Genomic DNA, 18131 nt, shown 5'->3' with positions numbered 1-18131 from the left:
AAGAAGAAGAGATTGGATTTATACCCCGCCCTTCACTACCCAAAGGTGTCTCAGAGCGGCTTACAAACTCCTTTTCCTTCCCCCTCCCCACAACAGACACCCTGTGAGGTAGGTGGGGCTGAGAGAGCTCTTGACAGAAGTTGCTCTTTTTCAAGAACAGCTCTTATCAGAACTACGGCTTGCCCAAGGTCATCCAGCAGGTGCAAGTGGAGGAGTGGGGAATCAAACCCGGTTCTCCCAGATTAGAGTCCGCACCCTTAACCACTACACCAAACTGGAAGCGTTACCTTTGGGCAAGGGTTATTCCCTGCCCCCATATCCTTGATCGTTCATCTTCTAATGGAAGCCCTGGGGAGGTGGTGAGCTCCCCCTCACTGGCAGTCTTCGAACAGTGGCTGGACGAACACTCCTCAGGGATGCTTTAGGCTGATCTTGCATTGAGCACGGGGTTGGACCTGTGTGGCCCCTTCCAACTCTATGATTCTACATCAGCGCGGTCGCAAGACAGTGAAAGTAGAAAAAAAGCAAGAGTCCGGTAGCACCTCAAAAGGCTAACGTTTGTGGGCAGGGGAGGAGCTTTCGTGAGGCAGGGCTCACGTCTTCAGATCTGACGAGAGCAAGAGTCCAGGAGCTGACACAAACTGCTCTTTCAGGAACAGCTGTGCCAGAGCTTGTGACTGACCCAAAGTCACATCAGCAGGTGCGAGTGGAGGAGTGGGGAATCAAACCCGGTTCTCCCAGATTAGAGACCGCACACTTAACCAGAGTCACTGCTGACTTCTTCAGATCGGTCAGGGGGAGTCCGGTTGAGACACGGTCTGCAGTGGCCAAACTGAGCTCTTCGGACATTTCCAGACTCTTCTACAAACACGCAGCAGAGAAGACCGCGGATCTACTTTAAAAAAAACACACACCAGGAAATGTAACAAAAGCATCAGCAGTGTCCAATGCAAAGCACAACAGTGGTCAAATGTGCTTCGCACCTAAATGCCGACAGAACAAAAAATCTGTCACGGGAGCGGGGGGGGGGGCACAGTTTGAGGGGGACACAGTTTGAATGTTCTCTGCAAGCTCCCGACAGATGATTCTGAACCCGCGCCAGCATCGGGCCCCTCCAAAGCGAAACACGCTCTGGAGGTCGGCTGTTTTAATCCACCCCGATGGTTTGCCAGCTTCAAAATCCTGCTGATTCGGCTGCTGGCTCAGCTATAAAGGCGGCGGCAAACCAAAAGTGACATCGCTTGTCAAGATCAGACACCAAAACGCATCAGGGGGTGTCCTCAAAAGCACCGCCAAGCCTCAGGAAGAGCTTGATACGAGAAAACATGTTAAGAGGGGCCAGAGGCGCTTTCCTGAAATGAAGCGCCAAACTTGGTACAAGGTGGAGAGGGGGAAAACCTCTCGGGTTTAAGAACGGGGACGATCTGTTTATTCTCAAGACCAGACCTTCTCAGCCATAAATCCGCAATGACTATGGGTCAAAACAAACAAGGTACCAGGGAAACTAGGAGAGGATCCACTGTGTTCTTAAAATGCAATCTTCTATGGAGAAAGATCAGGATGGGTAGCCGTGTTCATCTGCCTGTAGCAGCAGAAAAGAGCAAGAGTCCAGGAGCACCTTAAAGATTATCAACATTTGGGGCAGGGTAGGATTGCACTGCTGCAAGAAGTAGCGGCCGCTACAAACATAGAGGGAGCTCGAGAAACATATGGAGCAGAGGTCATCAGCCACAAGTTACAGATGAGACATTCTGTCTGGGGCAGTGAGGCTCCATATTCTTGGTGCTTGGGGGGCAGCAGTGGGACGACTTCTGGAGTTCTGCCCCTGCTGGTGGACCTCCTGATGGCACCTGGACTTTGGCTCCTGTGTGACACAGATTGTGGGACCGGATGGGACATTGGCCTGATCCAACATGGCTTCTCTTCTGTTCATCAGTGGCTACAAGGTATAGATAAAACACTGCCTAGGGCAGTGATGCTCTGTATTCTTGGTGCTTAAGGAGCAACAATGGGAGGGCTTCTGGAGTTCTGGCCCTGCTGGAGGACCTCCTGATGGCACCTGGGTTTTGGCCACTGTGTCACACAAGAGTGTTGGACTGGATGGGCCATTGGCCTGAACCAACATGTCTTCTCTTGTGTTCTTATGTCCACCAGAGGTTATCAGCCACAAGGTGTAGGTACTAGCCACAAGGTATAGGTACCACTTCGGTGGGAAGGTAACAGCGTTCCGTGTGCCTTGGCATTTAGTCATGCCAGCCACATGACCACGGAAAAGTCTTCGGACAGCGCTGGCTCTTCGGCTTGGAAACGGAAATGAGCACCACCCCCTAGAGTTGGATTCGACTGGCTTTCAAGAAAGGGAAACCTTTACTTATAGATAAAACACTGCCTGGGGCAGTGATGCTCTGTATTCTTGGTACTTGGGGGGCCAACAGTGGGAGAGGGAGTTCTGGCCCTGTTTGTGGACCTCCTGATGGCACCTGGGTTTTGGCCACTATGTCACACAAGAGTGTTGAACTGGATCGGCCACTGGCCTGATCCAACATGGCTCTTATATCCATCAGTGGCTATTAGCCCCAAGATATAGAGGTAACACTCTGTGGCAGTGATGCTCTGTCTTCTTGGTGCTTGGGGGGCCACAGTGGGAGGGGACTTCTGGAGTTCTGGCCCTGCTTGTGGACCTCCTGTTGGCACCTGGGTTTTGGCCACTGTGTGACACAGAGTGCTGGACTGGATGGGTCATTGGCCTGATCCAACATGGCTTCTCTTACGCGGGAAGGCTGCAAACAGGACCACACCTCTTATCAAGCTGAGGCTCCTTTAAGGTCTACTGGCCAGCCCAGGTCAAGGCTCCTCTTGGCAAAGTGATAACTTGGGCATCCACAACAGGCCACTGGCCCCCGGTCTGTGCATCAAGCTGCCTCCAGAGAAAGGGTTCTTAACCTTTCTTGTGCCACAGACCCCTCTGGGCATCTGCAACCATGGGTGACCGAGCGGTAAGTCTAATAACCACCGTGATTTCAAAGTAGGGAGTAGTAGAAGCAATATTTCTAGGTAATCTTCAACAACGGTAATATGATTTGAAGACACCTGTGATTTCTATTGGTGACAAAGTCACAGCTACTGCTAACACGACTGCGGTTTGTTGCCTACATTCATCATTGAAGGAGATGCTAAATTTCAGTTAGAGGTTAGTGAAAATAAAGGCGTGATTCCCCCCCCCCCATCCAGGTCACGGACCCCCTGAACTGTTTTTCCCATCCTTGAAATCCACGGACCCCAAGTTAAGAACCCCTGCTTTAGACCCAGCATGATATAGAAGAACAGAAAAGAGATCGGATTTCGACCCTGCCCTTCACTACCTGAAGGAGTCTCGGAGCGGCTTACAATCCCTTTCCCCCTCCCCACAACAGACACCCTGTGAGGTAGGTGGGGCTGTGAGAGCTCTTTTGAAGACTGCTCTCGAGAGAACAGCTCAAAGATAACTGTGACTGACCCAAGGTCACACCAGCAAGCTGCATGTGGAGGGGTGGGGAATCAAACCCGGATCTCCCAGATTAGAGTCCGCTGCTCTTAACCACTAAGAGCCAGCATGGAGGCTTACAATTAGCTTACAATCACCTTCCCTTTCCCCTCCCCACAACAGACACCCTGTGAGGTAGGTGGGGCTGAGAGAGCTTTTTCGAGGACTGCTCTTAAAAGAACAGCTCTGAGAGAACTTGTAACTGACCCAAGGTCACACCAGCAGCTGCATGGGCGGGAGTGGGGGAAATCAAATCAAATCAAATCAAAAGCATCAGAAGAGGATCTTGGAGACCCAAATTTGAATCCCCACTCTGCCACAGAAGCTTGCTGGGTTACCGTAGGCCAGTCATACACCCTCAACCTAACCTACCCCACAGGGTTGTTGCGAGGATAACAGGCGAGGCGAACGGCGTAAGCCGGCTTTGCTTCCCCACTGGGGGAGAAAGGCAGGGTATCAATAAAGTAAATACAGAGTGTGCCTCCGTCCCGGAGTCAGAAGCTCTCCTTCCCTTGGCAGCCGGCCAGGAGAACCTCCCTTGGAAGAAGGTAAACAAGGTCTCCCAGGCTTATTCAGCCAGCGGCGCGTGAAACCACCCTGGCGGGCCCTTCCTGCAATACCTCCCTTTCAAAGCTGGCGCTGCCAGCCCTGGCGTGGAAGTGCCCAGCGCCAGCCCCGCACGCAAGCCATTGTTGCGCGGCGGCCTCTCTCGCTGATGTTTGTTTATGGATTCCTTTCACCCCGGCGTTAAGGAAAGAGAGGGAAGATAAGTGGTTATCTCTGCCCCCTGCCTTCGCACGCACACCACCGGGCACCGGAAGGTCAGCTCCGGCTCGTTCAGTGCAGGGCGAAGCTCTGAAGAAGAACTTTAAAAACCGGCAGAACGTTTTATCCCCGTCCTCTCCTATGGGTTCCTCGACCTTCCGAAAGTTTACTTGGTCATCTGCTCCCTCTAAGCTGTGGAGTCTTGTGAGCAAAGATCCTCCTTTGTGAGCGACTGGCATTCAGGTTGTGAGCGAGCGGCTTGGCTGCTGCGTCGATTAGTTTGGCTCTGGAGCCCTCCTTCCTGAGCTGGGACAAAAAAAAAAGTGAGAGCCGGAGGCTAAAAAAACCTGTGACCTAGCTCACACTAACTCAGCTTAGAGGGAACACTGCTCAGGATCAGTGTTCCCTCTAAGCTGAGTTAGTGTGAGCTAGCTCTCAGTATTCAGCCTCCGGCTCACACATTTTTGTCTCGGCTCAGGGAGGATGACTCCAGAGCAAACTGATTTCTGCAGTAGCTAAATCTCTCGCTCACAACTTTAATGGCGGTAGCTCACAAAATAGAATTTTTGCTCACAAGACTCCACAGCTTAGCAGGAACATTGCTCAGGATCACTTCGGGTTGACAACCTCCAGGCGGCAGCTGGAGATCTCGCACTACTACGACTGATTCTCTAGGCGACGGCAATCAGTTCGCCTGGGGGGAAATGGCCACTTTGAAAGGTGGACTCTGTGGCACAAAGTCCCTCCCCTCCCCAAACCCTGCCCCCTCAGGCTCCATTCCCCCAAACCTCCAGGTATTTCCCTCCCCACAGCTGGCAACCCTAGGGTCACTTCAAATACACTGGGGATTGGACTACATGACCCTGGAGATCCCTTCCAACTCTACAATCCTCAATAAATGCATAAAAGGGGAGGGGCTCGTGCAAGGGCTGGGACATCTGAACCAATCCCAAATCCTGGAACTAGATTAGCAAGAGGATGGTGTGTTCCTCACCAATAGGGAACCATCTCCTCTCTGTTGCAGCCCTGGGCTAGTCAGTTTCCAAAGACACGCATGGCCAGTTCGAAGGGCAGAAATCGTGCATTTCAGTTTCTCCTTCCTGTTCAGCTGTTTTAGTGTTCCAAGCCCTGCCTTGGAAGGACGTGATGTCACCTGCAGATTACGCTCTAGGCCCCCTCTCCTAGTCTCTATGCTCCAAACTCTGTTATCTGGCATTTCTCACTTGAGCCACTGCAGACTTGAGTACTCCTGGCGAGTAAGAATATTTTGAAAATTGACACTTGCCAGAAAAGCAAGTGGCCTTTACGGAAAAGCTGACGACAGCGCAAAAGCCTCCCTCAGACCTGCCTGGGTGACCCCTGGACATCCACAAAGCCAGCAGGACGAGCTTCATATATCACATCCCGCTTTAGACCAGAAGGAACACATGAAACTGCCTTATTATCAAGTCAGACCACTAGCTCATCAGCACTGTCTGCTCTGTTTGGCAGAGGGTCTCAGAGAAAAGGTTTTCCATCACCTAATATCTGACCCTTTCAGCTGGAGATGTTGGGGGTCCAACTCAGAACATTTGCTTTGTATGCAGAAGGTCCCACCATTCAGTAGAGGTCTTTCCCATCATCAACTGCCTGGTCCTTCCGACTGGAGAGGCAAGGGACGTAACCCTGGGATGTTCTGCATGCCAAGCAGACGCTCTACCACTGAGCCAGGGTCCCAGGTCAAGGTCTTTCCTATCACCTACTGCCTGGTCCTTTGAACTGGAGATGTCGGGGATTGAACCTGGGACCTTCTGCATGCCAAGCAGATGCTCTACCACTGAGCCAGGGTCTCAGGTCAAGGCCTTTCCCATCACCTCCTACCTGGCCCTTTTAACTGGAGAGGCAGGGATTGAACCTGGGACCTTCTGCATGCCGAGCAGATGCTCTACCCCTCAGCCCGGGTCTCAAGTCAAGGTCTTTCCCATCACCTACTGCCTGGCCCTTTTAACTGTAGATGCTGGGGATTGAACCTGGGACCTTCTGCATGCCAAGCAGATGCTCTACCACTGAGCCAAGGTCTCAAGTCAAGGTCTTTCCCATCACCTCCTGCCTGGCCCTTATAACTGGAGATGCCGGGGATTGAACCTGGGACCTTCTGCATGCCAAGCAGAGGCTCTACCACCGAGCCAGGGTCTCAGATCAAGGTCTTTCCTATCACCTCCTGCATGGTCCTCATAACTGGAGATGCTGGGAATGGAACTGGGGACTTACAGCATGCAGTCACTGGGTTATGCCCAAAGCCCAGCTGCAGACCTCCAAGAGAGAGAAGCAGGCAGCGACATGGACACAAAAACGTTAAGATTCCTTCTGGCAACGTGGCAAGACACTTAGGAGAACTTTGCCTGTTAGCCAGCCCAAAGGGGAAGGACAGCCCCACGTGGCCACTACACTCACACGAGTTGTGCCTCCGGCGGAAGACTTTCGACTGACTCAGGGACTCCATGTGCCGATCCATGTAGCTCTTGGAACACTGATGCTGCTGGGGGGAAACGGCTACGTCCTGACTTCTCGCGTCCGCCCTCCGGGGGATGTTCTGGGGGGCGCTGCTGGAAGAGCCGGCTTTCTTCAGCAGCTTCCCGGTGCCGTTCTGGCTGGCGCTTCCTGGGAACCCAACACTGGACATACCAAGGTCGTTCTGCTGGAAGTCCCCGCGTGGCCCGTTACCGCCGGGGCCCGGAATCTCCAGGATCTTCAACTCGGTGATGTCACCCGCCCTGCAGACAGGAAGAGGGCCAAGCAAGGTGTGAGCGGCCCAGCCGTGACCTGGGTTTACGGGAACGCAAGGCTGGGGGGGGGGCAGTTACCCCTGGAAGGGAAAAAACCGGTAAGAACTTGTGCCAGGTTATCATTCTATTGACAGTGCATGCCACGGCAGGGAAGCGCGCCAGGACGAAAACAAAGAAAGGGAAGCACCAAGATTCGGGAATCAACGCGCATTCACGGACAGGGACCCAGAACCAGTTTGTCAAGTTTCGCAAGGCAAGCAGACTCCTCGGAGCTGTCACACACACACCGATGCTCCCTCTAAGCTGCAGAGAGTCCTGTGAGCAAAGATTCTTACTTTGTGAGCTGCTGGCGTTAAAGTTGCGAGCGAGCCATTGGGCTAACTGCATCAATTAGTTTGCTCTGGAGCCCTCCTTCCTGACCAAAAAACGTGTGAACCGGAGGCTAAAAGACTGTGAGCTTGCTCACACTGACTCAGCTTAGAGGGAGCACTGACACACACATACACACACACACGATCGGTAGATCAGAATTTACTGGTGGTCCCGGTCCCGAGAGATGTCTGGGTGTCCTCGACCAGAGCAAGGGGGTTTTCTGCCCTGGCTCCAACCTGGAACTCTCTGCCGGAGAACATCCATGCCCTGCGGGACTCGTTACAGTTCCGCAGGGCCTGTAAGGCAGAGATGTTCCTCCGGGGGTTTGATTGAGGATGGCGACAGTTACATCCTTCCGGCACTCCCACTCCCTGACTCCCCACCCCACCCCACCCCCATGAGGCAGTGGCACTGTGGAAAATTTTAACGCCATCTTTTAGGTTAAAGCGCTCGGGGCTCTTTAGCTTGGAGAGACGACGGCTGAGGGGGTGACATGATCGAGGTTTATAAGATTATGCATGGGACAGAGCAGGTCGAGAAAGAGGTACTTTTCTCCCTTTCTCACAATACAAGAACTCATGGGCACGCAATGAAATTGCTGAGCGGTCGGGTTAGAACGGATAAAAGGAAGTCCTTCTTCACCCAAAGAGTGATTAACACATGGAATTCACTGCCACAGGAGGTGGCGGCGGCTACAAGCATGGACGGCTTCAAGAGGGAATTGGAGAAACATATGGAGCAGAGGTCCATCAGTGGCTATTAGCCACAAGGTATAGATAGGGACTCACAGGCTGGGGCAAGGGATGCTCTGTATTCTTGGTGCTTGGGGGGGTCAACAGTGGGGTGGCTTCTAGTGTCCTGGCCCCACTGGTGGACCTCCTGATGGCACCTGGTGGTTTTGGCCAAAGCTCCCTCTAAGCTGTGGAGTCCTGTGAGCCAAAATTCTACTTTGTGAGCTACTGGCATTAAAGTTGTGAGCGAGCGATTTGGCCACTGCATAAATTAGTTTGCTCTGGAGCCGTCCTTCATGAGCTAAGACAAAAAATGTGTGAGCCGGAGGCTAAAAAACTGTGAGCTAGCTCACACTAACTCAGCTTAGAGGGAACACTGGTTTTGGCCACTGTGTGTCACAGAGTCTTGGACTCGATGGGCCGTTGGCCTGATCCAACATTGGCTTCTCTTATGTTCCTAATTAGTGTGTTTTACTGGTTTTTATATGTTTAGTTCTGGACAATGTTCCCTCTAAGCTGTGGAGTCTTGTGAGCAAAAATTCTACTTTGTGAGCTACTGGTATGAAAGTTGTGAGCGAGTGATTTGGCTGCTGCATCAATTAGTTTGCTCTGGAGCCCTCCTTCCTGAGCAAAGGGAAACATGTGTGAGCCAGAGGCTAAAAAACTGTGAGCTAGCTCACACTAACTCAGCTTAGAGGGAACACTGATTCTGGATTGTATGAATCGGGATCTACACAGCCCTGAGCCCTTGTTTTGGCGGGGGTGGCCAGTTAAAATCCAATAAAATAAATACATAAATAAAATACTTTCTTACCCATACTGAAAACGCTATGCAAATGGGGGAAATAAGGATCGGTTCCCTGGGATGGAGCGATTTTGGTGCACTCTTATCAAAACAGGACCTGACCTGGATTGCCCAGGCTAGCCCGATCTCATCGGATCTTGGAAGCTAAGCAGGGTTGGGCCAGGCTAGTCCTCGGATGGGAGACTGCTAAGGAATACCAGGGTCGTGACACAGAGGCAGGCAATGGCAAACCAGCTCTGCATCATGTCTCTTGCCTTGAAAACCCTATGGGGGTTGACAGAGATAAAAAATTTTCTCCCTCTCCCAAGATACGAGAACTCGAGGGCTTCCAATGGAGATGATGGGGAGTAGGTTCAGGATGGCCCAAAAAAACCCACTGTACACAAAGTGTGGAATTCTCTGCCAGACATAGTAGTGATGGCCGCAGGAAGAAACAGCTTTAAAAGGGGATTAGATACATTCATGCAGGATAAGTCTATCAATGGGTAATAGCCATGGTGGTTGAGAGAAACCTCCATATTCAGAGGCAGTAATCCTCTGCATCCTAGAGCCAGGAGGCAACATCAGGGGAAGGCCTCAGCCCCTAGGCCCTGTTGTTGGCCCTCCAGAGGAACTGGCTGGCCCCTGTGTGAGACAGGAAGCAGGACTAGATGGACCACTGGTCTGATCCGGCAGGGCTCTTCTGAGGTTCTTATGAAGGCCTTGGCCTCTGTGCCCTGTTGTTGGCCCTCCAGAGGAACTGGTTGGCCCCTGTGTGAGACAGGAAGCAGGACTGGATGGACCACTGGTCTGATCCAGCAAGGCTCTTCTTATGTTCTTAGGAAGGCCTCGGCCTCTCTGCCCTGTTGTTGGCCCTCCAGAGGAACTGGTTGGCCCCTGTGTGAGACAGGATGCTGGACTAGATGGACCCCTGGTCTGATCCAGCAGGGCTCTTCTGATGTTCTTAGGAAGGCCTTGGCCTCTGTGCCCTCTTGTTGGCCCTCCAGAGGAACTGTTTGTCAACAGTGTGAGACAGGAGGCTGGACTAGATGGACTACTGGTCTGATCCGGCAGGGCTCTTCTGATGTTCTAATGAAGGCCTCAACCTCTCTGCCCTGTTGTTGGCCTTCCAGAGGAACTGGCTGGCCACTGTACAAGACAGGATGCTGGACTAGATGGACCCCTGGTCTGATCCACCAGGGCTCTTCTGATGTTCTTATGAAGCCCTTGGCCTCTATGCCCTGTTGTTGGCCCTCCAGAGGAACTGGTTGGCCACTGTGTGCGACAGGAGGCTGAACTAGATCGACTCTCGGTCTGATCCAGCAAGGGCTCTTCTTATGCTTATTTCGCCATGTCCGCTGACACCTGACAGCATCATCTACAAATTATAAAAACATACCCTGCCTCAGTGAAGTTTCTCAAATACTTAAAGTGGTGGCCGGTGGGGGAGAATCAAAACTTTGAGGCGTTCTTCAGGTTAGAAATGAAGTTATTTTCGCAAGCAAGCAACTCCCATCTTTAAGACTGTTGCCATACAGTAGCTAAGAAAATAAGCTTCTACCCAGGAGGTCATGGGTTCAAATCTCTCATCTGTCATAAGCTCATTAGGAGATGTTAGGAAAACCACTTCCTCCACCCCCCTCCTAAAGTGTGACAATAATACTGGACTGCCTTACACCGTACTATTGTAAGAATGACTGAGATGTGTGCAAAAAGCTTTGATCGCTGAAAGTAAATATTAAAGCACTGCGTTAAAAAAAGAAACACGGGCAGGAGGGAATCAGGATTTATTCCCAGAGTTGACAAGTTGGAGCTTGTATAACAATTCAGCGGCTGTTCGAGTTCTGACTACATCCAGAATTTGAGAATAAAGTTTTCAATCTGCTGAACAGGCCATATCCCGGCCAATGAAGTTATTAACAGAGAATCCACAGAGGAGTGGAGAGAATTACAGCTTCTAAATCAGTGCAAGGATTTGGCTTCGGGACACATATTCCAACATGCTCCAGAACACTCGAGAGCCAGTTTGGTGTCGTGGTTAAGTGCACGGACTCTAATCTGGGAGAACCAGGTTTGATTCCCCACTCGTCCACTTGCACCTGGCTGGATGACTTTGGGCAAGCCATAGTTCTGGCACAGCTGTTCTTGAAAAAGAGCAGTTTCTGTCAGAGCTCTCTCAGCCCCACCCACCTCACAGGGTGTCTGTTGTGGGGAGGGGAAGGGAAAGGAGTTTGTAAGCCGCTCTGAGACTCCTTTGGGCAGTAAAGGGCAGGGTATAAATCCAATCTCTTCTTCTTCTTCTAAATCTGCTACAACGGTGCAAGCATAAGACCCGGGGTCTTCCAACTCGCCTGGGGATTATTCAGCCCTTTGCACATTCCTATTTCTCCTCAGAAGGTAAGAATTCAGCCTGCTCAAAGAAGCTAGCTTTCATTCGCTTTCTTTTTTAAAAAAATCTAACCCCCTTAACGCAACAAAGGCAGGCCTGACGTGATTTCGTCGCTGCCTACGCAGCTCTTCCTCATACCTGCACAGTACGAATTTGAGCCCTGCAGAAACGGAATGCTGCAAGTGACTTAATTTCATGTCACGGGAATTGGCTTCCTGGTGTGTGTTTCCACTAAAATATCACACGCAACCACACACACAACCCCTGGAACCAGGGGTCCTCAACGTGGTGCCCACCGACACCTTTCCGGGCACCCGCCAAGCGTTTTTAGGAAGTGGGCGGGGCCAGGTGGTGCTTGTGCCCAGGGTGGCTTATGATTGGCCACTGGAGATCTGATTACACGAGCAGATTCTTAAAAACTGGCTTCAGCAGTAGCTGCCACCTCAGCGCTTCATTGTGCGACTGAAAGTAAGCTTTGTGTACACAAGGAAATACTTTTAAACAATATGCTGATTGGCATCCTGTTAACCCAGTTAAAAAGAGCTTCCACGTGAAATGCTGAATAGTTACTATTAGAACAAAATTAGAGTCCGGTGGCACCTTTAAGACCAGGGGCGGCCAAACTGTGGCTCGGGAGCCACATGTGGCTCTTTCACACTTATTCTGTGGCTCCTGGCAGGGCGGCTGGGGAAGCGAAGGGGAGTCAGGCCTCCCCGATCGGTCTTCCCTTCCCCAGCCAGTGTTCCCCTTCCTGGGTAGGCTTGAGGTGGGGGGGGGGAGAGACCAGAGAAAGAAAGCAATTTTAACTTTAAATGCATCCTCAAAGCCCCCGCACAACCGTACAAATATCACTGGACGAATAAATAACATCACCGACATCTATTTTTACCCCTTTTGTTTGTATTTCTGGCAGTCTCATTTTTAATGTTAATAAAAAGCAAATTTGCATTTTAAAAAAAAAACCCCATGTCCGTAATATTTGTTCATGTCATGCGGCTCTCAAACATCTGATGTTTATTCTACGTGGCTCTTATGTTAAGAAAGTCTGGCCACCCCTGTTTAAGACCAACAAAGTTTTATTAAAGGTGTGAGCTTTTATGTGCAAAGCACACTTCGTCAGACACTGGAATGTTACTTCCCCCCCCCCAGTCAAACCCAAACGGATGATAACCAGACACCAAGCTTGTCATACCCAGACACCAAGCTTGTCATTCTTTGTATGTTAAAAAAACACCTTCGCTATTTTGCATGCTAATGTAACAACTTACTCCCTACATGTACAACGGCAATCTGCAATTCCATTCTAGTGTCTGATGAAGTGTGCTTTGCACACGAGAGCTCACACCTTGAATAAAACATTGCTGGTCTTAAAGGTGCCGCTGGACTCAAACTTTGTTTTACTGCTTCAGACCAACGCAGCTGCCCACCTTAATCTACAGTGACAATGTTCCCTCTAAGCTGTGAAGTTTTGTGAGCAAAACTCCTACTTTGTGAGCTACTGGTATGAAAGTTGTGAGCAAGCAATTTGGCTACTGCAGAAATCAGGGTGCTCCGGAGCCATTCTTCCTGAGCTAAGACAAAAATGCGTGAGCCGGGGGCTAAAAAGCTGTGAGCTAGCTCACACTAACTCAGCTTAGAGGGAACAATGGTGACTATTAGAGTTATGCATGACCTCACCCCGTGACACTGAGTGATTCGCACCACCTCTTGGGTCAGTCATTTTGTGGCTGTGCCCACCCCTCTTGTCTCAGCATTCCAAAGGTGCCCCAAAGTCTCAAAAAGGCTGGGGACCCCTGCCCTGGACAACGACACAGGCTTTTATGAACCTCTCAAACGTTAAAGACGTGCTCCTTTCTAACTCCGCTCTCTCAAAAGGAAACGGAGCCCTCGAGAGAGAAAAAACAACAGTTATTTAATCCTTGTTTCCAACCAGGGCCGTATCTGCCTGTTAAATCATACGCAAACAATGCGGCAAAAAGGTCAATTCATAAAATGCCGCTGTTCGCTTGTTGATTTTGGACTCTCTTCTACTTTTCAGCAAGGTAAGGAAACGGCTGTCAACTTCTTATCGGGAAGCTGGGTTCCCCCCTCCCCCACTGCTTCCATGTCCCTGCCCCAGACGACAAACGGACAGCTCCCATAATCCTGTTCCAACTGTGAAGCTCCAGACTACCCATGCTACCGGAAGAAGAGAATAGTGGAAGAAAGTTCCTTTTCTCCTGCATACAGACTGTCAGAAATCAAGGGACACTGCTTTCCTTGTTAGTAAACAGTAAATAAATAGCACTAGAGAGTTAGTAAACAGTAAATAGCACTGTTAGGAAACAGTAAATAAATAGCACTAGAGGAACTGGAAATAAGGGCTATTTCTCCAACTACACACATGCACGCACACACGCGCGCACACACTTTGCAGGCTATTGGTAAAGAGAGAGGGATATTCAGTTTGTTATTTCTTTCAAACGTTTCCAGCTGTTATGGCTCAAATTCCAATAGTAGAATTGTAAAGACCATGACGCATGTAAGTACTACCACCAAAACCTGGATGTTTTTTGTATTTTTCATATGTACGTGTGCGTGTGAGCACCTGGAAGTCATGGCGACCTTGGTGACTGACTCCTACTGGGGGACTGGAGGATGTTCAGAGAGGTGGCTGAATAAAGCCTGCCCCCACCTTCCACCTCTGATATTCCAAGGAGGTCTCCCATCCAAGTATTTGCCAGAGTCGACCCCGCTTAGATTCCGAGATCTGACGCGATCCGGCTTGCCTGGACTATCCAGGTCAGGGGCCCACCAAAATCTGTTGGTTTTTTAAAAAACTTTTCAAGTTTAGCCAGGTCGTGGATTAAGCTTGTTCCAAAGATAGCTCAAGTCTTTCCCCCAATTTGGAAGGTATACATTTTGGACTGAAATGCTTCAGAATGAAAACGACATATCTGCCTAGACCTGGCACCTGTCCACTTCCCGCAAATGAAAAACTGTGAATTGCATGCACACATTGATAGCTGCTTGTACGTCTCTGTATATTTTCTGAGATGGTTTGTAATGTTCGAGTCACTTGTCATAGCTGGCAGAAACTTACCTGAAGGTGACCTCTGGCACCAAACACTTGACCCCATTGTGAAAAGGCCGCGTCAGTGAGATTGTCTGGCTGACTTGGTCCACGGCCGATACTCTACCCTGGTAGACACCCAAGCTGTCTCCGCAGTTGATGGAGACGATGCTGCCAAGCCAATTGGTAGCCATGTTTTCCCTGATCACTGCAACACAAAGAGGTAATGAAGAAGGTTAAAAAGTGAGGCTAAAACACATTCCAGTGATCTCACACTATGCTACGCGTTTGGCTTTAGACCTCTATATTTCCATCACCCATTTCTTTTACATGGGCAGCCCTGAAGCGTCTGAATGATTCCAGTCGCAAAAGCTGACGAAATGTCGCCTCGTCGAGGGCATGCTTAAACAATGAGTTCTCACGTAATCCTGCCATCTCAGTGTGTACGACCCATTAATGTGATTAAGAACTCGAAGAAAGCCAATCAGAGTCAGAGCTAAGACAGTGTACTCTTTTGAAAGTTTGCAAAACTGCAGCGTTTCAGATCGTATCAGGTATGGAAAAAAAGACACAAGGCATGGAGCTGAATGAGTGGAAGATTCCGGGACCTGTGTGAAAGCTACTGAGCCAGCATGGGGCAGTAAGCCGGACTGGGACATTTGTAAAAACGTAATCGTTTATTGTTCTGGTTTTTAAATGGCTTCTGTTTTAAAACTGGAAGATTCCGCCAGCTGCAACGTTTCACCTTGAATCTTTTCTTCGCCCTGCCACAGGTTAGTGTAAGGAAATTCAGACAGCAATTGAAAGACGGGGGGAAAGGCAAGCGGGGGGGGGAGTGTACCTCCCTAAAGTAAAGGTAAAGGTTCCCTTGCTCGAAAGCCAGTCAAATCCGACTCTAGGGCTGCGGTGCTCATCTCTGTTTCAAAGCCGAAGAGCCAGCGCTGTCCGAAGACGTTTCCGTGGTCATGTGGCCGGCACGACTAAACACCAAGGCGCACGGAACACTGTTCCCTTCCCACCAAAGTGGTACCTATTTATCTACTTGCAATGTCTTGCTTTCGAACTGCTAGGTTGGCAGGAGCTGGAACTAGAGATGGGAGCTCACTCCGTCATGCAGCACACTCAGGTCTCGAACTGCTGAACTACTGACCTTCCACAGCCTGCAGTTCAGCGTCTTAACCACTTGAGCCACCGCAGCTCCTTTTCTACCTCCCTAGAACGCAATAAAAAGTGGAAGGGAAAATGCCGAAGCAATCTTGTCCCCAGTTATTTCCACTACTGTTTTCTACAACCCATCTGTTTCTTCTATGGCAACCCGTTATTAAAGAGAATCACGGGAGCCAAGAGGAAGCGAGAGCCTCTCAAAGCTAGGCCGGGAACAAATTACAATGAGAGGTCAGAACAGGAGATAAGAGCGAGAGTTGAGTCCAGTAGCCCTTTAAAGACCAACAAGACCTTCCACGGTGGTTTCAGACGGTAGCTGTGTTGGACTGTAGTAAAATAGTTAGATTTGAGCCCAGTAGCACCTCAAGGGACCAAAAAGAGTTTCAGGGTATGAGCTTTTCAAGAGTCAGAGCTCCCTCTGTGAGATATAAAGCTCCCTCTGATGCCTTGTATCTGATGAAGGGAGCTTTGACTCTTGAAAGTGTATACTCTGGAGATCTTGTGGGCCTATGACAGGGGTGGCCAAACTTGCTTAACGTAAGAGCCACAAAGAATAAAGGTCAGGTGTCTGAGAGCCGCAAGGCATGAACAGATATTGCACGTTTTTACTGGGAGATATGCCAATTCGCTTTTTATTGACATTAAATGGGACTGCCAAAAATTATAACAAAAGCGGTAAAAGCAAGACATGGATGATGATAATTTATTTGTCCAGTGATATCTGTTTGCTAATGATATTTAGCTTCCCCAGCCGCCCTGCTGGGAGCCACATGATATGTGTGAAAGAGCCACGGGCGGCTCCCAAGCCACAGTTTGGCCGCCCTTGGCCTACGAGGTGCTCCAGGACTTGCATCTCGCTCTTCTTCTGCAGACCAACATGGCTACCCACTTGAAACAAAAGAGAGAAGGGTGTGGTGTGTGGAGACTAGAGATGTGAAGGCTCGGAAAAAAACCGGAAAAATTTGGGGAAAAAACGTTTTTTTCCCATTTTTTTCCTGAAGCTTTTTTGTTTTTTTCCGAAAAATTGGAAAAATTGAAAAAAGAAAAAAATTGATTATGGAATGTTTTATTTTAACATGATGAATAAAATATTTTAAGACAAGGTGTTCAAATATTTTCCAAATATTTCTAATATATATATATGGTATCAGATTGATCTAATTTCTGTGCACTGAGGACAAGCAAGTCCTAGGTTGCAAACTGAATTCTCCAATGCAAGAACAAGATGCATTCCTTCCTTTAGGAGGTGCGATTGTCAGAAGAAAATAAATAAGTTTCAGTGTTGTTTTTGCATGTGGATGTGTATTCTGTTTGTAATAAATGTTTGGATACACTATATTTTTAATATGCTAGTTGTGATAATTTCATGCCAAGTAAAAATGTCCATAAGTCATATTTTATGTTCCTAAAGTAACAGAATGACTTTCAATCTAGAAAAAACAAAAGAAATGCTAATGTAGCGTTTTTTTCAATTTTTCTGAAAATTTCCGTTTTTTCCCGGAAAAAAACTGGTTTTTTTCCGAGCTTCAAAATTTCCGGAAATTTTACATCTCTAGTAAAGACTGGGTTTAAGGAAACCAGCCTCTAACTGTAGCAGCCCTGGCTAGAGAGGAGTACACAAAAAGGACAGGATTTTAAATATCAGTGATGGGCAGACGACCCGGAGTTCAGCTCAGCCAGCATTCTTTCCACAAGCTTTCTTTGGACAGCTCGACAAAGAACCATTGAGTTTTTGCAAGCGTTTGCCTAGAACCCCTCGGACAGTGAACAAAAAGCCACAATCGCCCCTTTCTCCACTCCACCTATACTTGTTAAACTTTCCAGGCAGTGGTGCAGCAGCAGCCACCAAGCAAATGCTTTCCCCCCCCATGCCACCTAAAAACCAATAGCAGCCAGAGCGTTTTTGAGGGTGGAGCCTGGGGAGGGCGGGGTTTGTGGAGAAACGGGACCCCAGCAGACTATAACTCCAGAGAGTCCACCATTCAAAGCAGCCATCTTCTCCAGGGGAACTGATCTCGGTCACCCACAGACCAACTGCAATAGCGGGAGATCTCCAGCCCCCACCTGGAGACTGGCAACCCTAACAGCAACACGTCCCAGGCACAAGGAGTTGCTAGAAAAGAGCGAGAGTCCAGTAGCACCTTAAAGATGAACAGAATAGGTGGCAGGGTAGGAGCTTCCCTGAGTCACCGCTCTCTTCTTCAGCAGCGTTCCCTCTAAGCTGAGTTAGTGTGAGCAAGCTCACTGTTTTTTTAGCCTCCGGCTCACACATTTTTGTCTTCGCTCAGGAAGGGTGGCTCCAGAGCAGACTGAGTTATACCGTAAGCCAAATCGCTCGCTCACAAAGTAGAATTTTGCTCACAAGCTTAGAGGGAGAGCATTGCTCTTCAGGGGGAGAAGTTGAGGACTTTTGCCCCTGCCCTGCCACCCAGGTACATCCAGGGGAACGGAGGGGAATGCTCATTCATGGGCGGAGGGCAGGCCAGCCTCAATCTGAAAGAGCCTGGGCTCACCGTGCATTAGGGTGCTCATTTTTCAACCGCTTCTTCGCTCCCACACTTCACTACTCCAAGCGGAAAAGTTTTC

The 18131-nt window shown here is 49.6% G+C and overlaps 1 protein-coding gene across 1 annotated transcript in view; it reads right to left on the bottom strand.

Annotated features, from left to right (window-relative positions):
• EDC3 (enhancer of mRNA decapping 3) overlaps positions 1-18131 on the bottom strand; it is a 46587-nt gene extending 28456 nt beyond the window's left edge. Inside the window, exons 1-3 of the mRNA XM_015416521.1 lie at positions 18059-18131; positions 14412-14589; positions 6722-7041 (exon numbers count right to left, since the gene is read on the bottom strand). Coding sequence (XP_015272007.1) covers positions 6722-7041; positions 14412-14589; positions 18059-18077 — 517 coding nt within the window. The 5' untranslated portion in view covers positions 18078-18131. The remainder of the gene's footprint in view (positions 1-6721; positions 7042-14411; positions 14590-18058) is intronic.

The sequence above is a fragment of the Gekko japonicus genome, unplaced genomic scaffold (assembly GCF_001447785.1).
Source record: "Gekko japonicus isolate JY-2015 unplaced genomic scaffold, Gekko_japonicus_V1.1 scaffold2676, whole genome shotgun sequence".
NCBI lineage: Eukaryota > Metazoa > Chordata > Lepidosauria > Squamata > Gekkonidae > Gekko > Gekko japonicus.
The sequence above is the reverse complement of the archived record's forward strand: the minus strand, read 5'-3'. Positions and strand labels throughout refer to the sequence as shown.